General features: G+C 49.2%; 1 protein-coding gene across 1 annotated transcript; it reads left to right on the top strand.

The window, feature by feature from the left end:
• The first annotated feature begins 1,902 nt into the window (after positions 1-1,902).
• On the top strand, positions 1,903-2,355 carry LOC138652446 (uncharacterized). The gene has a single exon (XM_069743121.1). The coding sequence runs from the start codon at positions 1,903-1,905 to the stop codon at positions 2,353-2,355; it is 453 nt and encodes a 150-aa protein (XP_069599222.1).
• The last annotated feature ends 3,850 nt before the right edge of the window (positions 2,356-6,205 follow it).

Raw genomic sequence — 6,205 nt, 5'->3', positions numbered from 1 at the left:
AATGTAATAAAGTCCCCCCATAGCATGTAATACAGCCAGCCCCCATAGAATGTAATGCAGCCAGCCCCTATAGAATGTAATGCAGCAAGCCCCATAGAACATAATGCAGCCAGCCCCCATAGAATGTAATGCAGCACAGCCCCCATAGAATGTAATACAGCACAACCCCCATAGAATGTAATGCAGCCAGCCCCATAGAATGTAATGCAGCCAGCCCCCATAGAATGTAATGCAGCCAGCCCCCATAGAATGTAATAAAGCCCCCATAGAATGTAATACAGCACAGCCCCCATGGAATGTAATACAACCCATCCAATTGCCCCACAATCCAGTTATCACTCACTGATATATAAAAAACAAAAAACTCTCCTCACCTCTCCTCGTGCCCCGCGCTGCTCCCGGCTCTGGTCTCTGCAGCTGCAGTCTGCCCGGCCACACAGCAGGTGCGCGATGATATGACGTCATCGTGCACCTGCAGTGTCAGCGTGAGGCAGAGCGGGGAATGATGGGAGAGGGAGCGACAGCGGACGCTCTCTCCTCCATCATTGCATTCAACTGTACCGGTGTTAGTGGCGATCAAGGGGGTGAGTCGGTGCTGGCAGGAGGAGTCAGCCCTGACGCCACTGATAGCGGCAGTGGCCCACTCCTGGCACCGGCCCTTCTGGCATTTGCCAGAGGTGCCTGATGGCCAGTCCGGCCCTGGAGGTAGCTAAAGACCACACCATGACCCTGGGCATGAATGTGTTAAAAGACCTCGGAAGCCTGGTTTTCAATGAGTCCCCGGAACAGTTCCTGCAACAATGGAGTGACCAAACCCCCCAGAAAGGGTCTTTCAACAACTGATAAGGGTCGCCCAGGTCCGGGAAGCATACAGCAACGGAAAGGAACTCGGCAAAGTCGTCGCCCCCGCCTCAGTCAGTCGAGTGTTGCCCCCTGGGCAGACGGTGCTTCACCTGCCTATACAAGCTGGCATCCCGCTGGAAGGGGCCGAAGTCCAAATTGAGCCCAGCAGAGCCGACCAGCTGCCATTAGAAATATTGGTCGCACGATCCCTGGCTACCGTGCGGGATGGAACTGTCCTTGTGCGCTGCATAAATTTGGGGGAGACAGATACAACTTTGCCCCCTAGAAGAGAAGTCGCTCAAGTCCTGGGCCTCCCAGACGATTTGGTCCCAACTGAGGTGGTACAGCTGACCGCAAGACCAGAAGATCCGTGACTGGTGACTGTCAAAGCGAAGGCAGCTCTGGACCCCAGATTACTGCAGGAAAGATGCCAGATACTGGAATGCATGACGGCGGAGCTCTCAGAACTTACTCCACAGCAGGTACCTCAGGTGGAAGCTGTATTGGGGAAATTTCAGGAGGCGTTCGCCAAAGATGAAGATGACTTTGGACGTACCACGACCATCACCCACGAGATACCCACCGGGGATGGGGCACCAATACGGGAATGGTACAGCCAAATACTCCCTCAGATGTACCAGGAGGTGAAGGGAATGCTGTCACACATGCTGAAGAAGAGAGTTATACGCGAGAGTCAGAGCCCGTGGGCTGCCCCTATAGTCTTGGTGAGAAAGAAAGACGGGTCCTTGCACTTCTGTGTGGACTATCGCCTGCTCAATGCTTGCACAGTGCGGGACTCGTACCCACTGCCCAGGATAGAGGAGTCACTGACGGCACTAGAGAATGCCAGATATTTTTCCATGTTAGACTTGGCCAGCGGCTACTGGCCGTTGCCCATGTCTGAGCAAGACTGAGCCAAGACGGCTTTCATCCTTCCGATGGGACTGTATGAGCTCGACTGGATGCCCTTCAGCCTAGCAAACACCCCAGGAACATTTCAGCGACTCATGGAGAGATGTCTGGGAGACCTGAACTTTGAAGCCACTTTGATCTACTTGGATGATATCATCGTCTTTGCCCCCCACCTTTGAGGAGCATCTGCAGAGACTAGAGCAAGTTCTGAGTCGGCAACAGAAATATGGCTTGAGAGTGAAACCCCAGAAATGTCACCTCTTGTGTACCAAGATTGAATACTTGGGAAAAGTGGTCTCCGCTGAGGGGGTGAGGCCTTCCCAGGACAAGATCGCTGCGGTACAAAAGTGGCCAACTCCAAAAACTGTAAAAGATGTGCATGCGTTCCTGGGACTCACAGGACACTTCAGACGCTTCGTAGAAGACTTTACCCGCCTTGCTAATCCATTCCAGGTGATGTTGAGGGAAGTGTCATCTTGCACCAAAAGCAAGAACATAAGGTGGGGGAAGCGTCAGGAGGAGGCATTCTTGGCTTTGAAGAAGGCTTTGACGGAGGCCCCCATGCTGGCCTATGCTGACTTCACACAACCGTTCATCTAGCACACTCATGGGAGCCTGCAGGGCCTCAGGGCCATACTATCGCAGATGCAGGACGGGAAAGAGGGCGTCATCGCATACGCCAGTCGGTCTTTCCATGACTTGGAAAGGAAACTAGAAAACTACAGTTCATTTAAGCTGGAGTTGTTGGCGCTGGTGTGGGCAATGACTGAGAAGTGTTGTGAATTCTGTTTTCAAACTCCCTCCTGTGGTCATGAATGGTACTTCGGTGAGTTCTGTCCATGGACTCCCTCTGGTGGCTGTGAGTGGAGCTGCTGCTTCTGAGGTTCCTTCCACAGGTGACGTAGTTTATTCTTTGGCTGGCTGTTCTATTTAACTCCACTCAGATCGTTACTCCATGCCAGCTGTCAATGTTCTTGTACTGGTTCAGTTCGCTCTTGGATCTTTCTGGTGACCTGTCTACTCCAGCAGAAGCTAAGTCCCTGCTAGTTAATTATTTGTTCATTGTTTCCTTGTCCAGTTGGCTATCATGATTTTGCCTTGCTAGCTGGAAGCTCTGGGATGCAGAGTGGCACCTCCGCACCGTGAGTCGGTGCGGAGGTCTTTTTGCACACTCTGCGTGGTCTTTTGTAGTTTTTTGTGCTGACCGCAAAGATACCTTTCCTATCCTCAGTCTGTTTAGTAAGTCTGGCCTCCCTTTGCTGAAACCTGTTTCATTTCTGTGTTTGTGACTTTCATCTTAACTCACAGTCAATATATGTGGGGGGCTGCCTTTTCCTTTGGGGAATTTCTCTGAGGCAAGGTAGGCTTTATTTTCTATCTTTAGGGCTAGTTAGCTCTTAGGCTGTGAAGAGGCATCTAGGTCGTGTTAGGTATGCTCCACGGCTATTTCTAGTTGTGTGATAGGATTAGGGGTTGCGGTCAGCAGAGCTCCCACTTCCCAGAGCTTGTCCTGTGTGAGTTTAACCATCAGGTCGTTCCGGGTGCTCCTAACCACCAGGTCCATAACAGTACAGCTGGCCTAAAGTATTAATGCATCTCAATAGAGGGATAAGAAAAGTTCTGAGACCATTTTTTTTTCTCTGCAGTGTTTTTTGTCTTTCTTTTCCCCTTAACCTCTGGGTGGTTCAGGACACAGGTGTAGATATGAACATTCAAGGTCTGTCCTCTTGTGTGGATCATCTCACTGCAAGGGTACAAAACATTCAAGATTTTGTGGTTCAGAATCCGATGTTAGAGCCTAGAATTCCTATTCCTGATTTGTTTTCTGGGGATAGATCAAAATTCCTGAATTTCAAAAATAATTGTAAACTGTTTCTAGCTTTGAAACCTCGCTCCTCTGGTGACCCCGTTCAACAAGTAAAGATCATTATTTCTTTGTTGCGTGGTGACCCTCAAGACTGGGCATTTTCCCTTGCAACAGGAGATCCTGCATTGCGTGATGTAGATGCGTTTTTTCTGGCGCTTGGATTGCTTTATGATGAACCAAATTCAGTGGATCAGGCAGAGAAAATCTTGCTGGCTTTGTGTCAGGGTCAGGATGAAGCGGAGGTGTACTGTCAGAAGTTTAGAAAGTGGTCTGTGCTTACTCAGTGGAATGACTGTGCCCTGGCGGCAATTTTCAGAAAGGGTCTTTCTGAAGCCCTTAAGGATGTCATGGTGGGATTTCCCACGCCTGCTGGTCTGAATGAGTCTATGTCCTCGGCCATTCAGATCGATCGGCACTTGCGTGAGCGCAAAGCTGTGCACCATTTGGCGGTATTCTCTGAGCATAGGCCTGAGCCTATGCAATGTGATAGGACTTTGACCAGAGCTGAACGGCAAGAACACAGACGTCGGAATGGGCTGTGTTTTTACTGTGGTGATTCCACTCATGCTATCTCCGAGTGTCCTAAGCGCACTAAGCGGTTTGCTAGGTCTGCCACCATTGGTACGGTACAGTCTAAATTTCTTTTGTCCGTTACTCTGATTTGCTCTCTGTCGTCCTATTCTGTTATGGCATCTGTGGATTCAGGCGCTGCCCTGAATTTTATGGACTTGGAGTTTGCCAGGCGCTGTGTTTTTTTCTTGGAGCCCTTGCAGTATCCTTTTCCATTGAGAGGAATTGATGCTACGCCTTTGGCCAAGAATAAGCCTCAGTACTGGACTCAATTGACCATGTGCATGGCTCCTGCACATCAGGAGGATATTCGCTTTTTGGTGTTGCATAATCTGCATGATGTGGTCATTTTGGGGTTGCCATGGCTACAGGTCCATAATCCAGTATTGGATTGGAAATCTATGTCTGTGTCCGGCTGGGGTTGTCAGGGGGTACATGGGGATGTTCCATTGCTGTCAATTTCGCCTTCCACTCCTTCTGAAGTCCCTGAGTTTTTGTCAGATTACCGGGATGTATTTGAAGAGCCCAAATCCAGTGCCCTACCTCCTCATAGGGATTGCGATTGTGCTATTAATTTGATTCCTGGTTGCAAGTTTCCTAAGGGCCGACTGTTTAATTTATCTGTGCCAGAGCACGCCGCTATGCGGAGTTATATAAAGGAATCCTTGGAGAAAGGTCATATTCGCCCGTCGTCATCACCGTTGGGAGCAGGGTTCTTTTTTGTGGCCAAGAAGGATGGCTCTTTGAGACCTTGTATTGATTACCGCCTTCTTAATAAGATCACAGTCAAATTTCAGTACCCTTTGCCGCTGCTGTCTGATTTGTTTGCTCGGATTAAGGGGGCTAGTTGGTTCACCAAGATAGATCTTCGAGGGGCGTATAATCTTGTGCGAATTAAACAGGGCGATGAATGGAAAACAGCATTTAATACGCCCGAGGGCCATTTTGAGTACCTGGTTGTGCCATTCGGGCTTTCTAATGCTCCATCTGTGTTTCAGTCCTTTATTCATGACATCTTCCGAGAGTACCTGGATAGATTCATGATTGTATATTTGGATGATATTTTGGTCTTTTCGGATGATTGGGAGTCTCATGTGAAGCAGGTCAGAATGATGTTCCAGGTCCTTCGTGCAAATTCCTTGTTTGTGAAGGGGTCGAAATGTCTCTTTGGGGTTCAGAAGGTTTCATTTTTGGGTTTCATTTTTTCCCCTTCTACTATCGGGATGGACCCTGTAAAAGTTCAGGCCATTTATGATTGGACTCAGCCGACATCTGTGAAGAGCCTGCAGAAGTTCCTGGGCTTTGCTAATTTTTACCGTCGCTTCATCGCTAATTTTTCTAGTGTTGCTAAACCGTTGACTGATTTGACCAAGAAAGGTGCTGATGTGGTCAATTGGTCCTCGGCGGCTGTAGAGGCTTTTCAGGAGTTGAAGCGTCGTTTTTCTTCTGCCCCTGTGTTGTGCCAGCCAGATGTTTCGCTTCCGTTTCAGGTTGAGGTTGATGCTTCTGAGATTGGAGCAGGGGCTGTTTTGTCACAAAGAAGTTCTGATGGCTCGGTGATGAAACCATGTGCCTTCTTTTCTAGGAAATTCTCGCCTGCTGAGCGCAATTATGATGTTGGCAATCGAGAGTTGTTGGCCATGAAGTGGGCATTCGAGGAGTGGCGACATTGGCTTGAAGGAGCCAAGCATCGCGTTGTGGTCTTGACGGATCACAAGAATTTGACTTATCTCGAGTCTGCCAAATGGTTGAATCCTAGACAGGCTCGATTGTCGCTGTTTTTCTCCCATTTTGATTTTGTGGTTTCGTACCTTCCGGGCTCTAAGAATGTGAAGGCTGATGCCCTGTCAAGGAGTTTTGTGCCTGACTCTCCGGGTGTTCCTGAGCCGGCGGGTATTCTCAAAGAGGGGGTAATTTTGTCTGCCATCTCCCCTGATTTGCGGTGCGTGCTGCAGAAGTTTCAGGCTGATAGACCTGACCGTTGTCCAGTGGAAAAACTGTTTGTCCATGATA

This window comes from Ranitomeya imitator, chromosome 1, assembly GCF_032444005.1.
Source record: "Ranitomeya imitator isolate aRanImi1 chromosome 1, aRanImi1.pri, whole genome shotgun sequence".
Taxonomy (NCBI): domain Eukaryota; kingdom Metazoa; phylum Chordata; class Amphibia; order Anura; family Dendrobatidae; genus Ranitomeya; species Ranitomeya imitator.
Note: the sequence above shows the minus strand (reverse complement) of the source record. Positions and strands in the feature narration are given on the sequence as shown.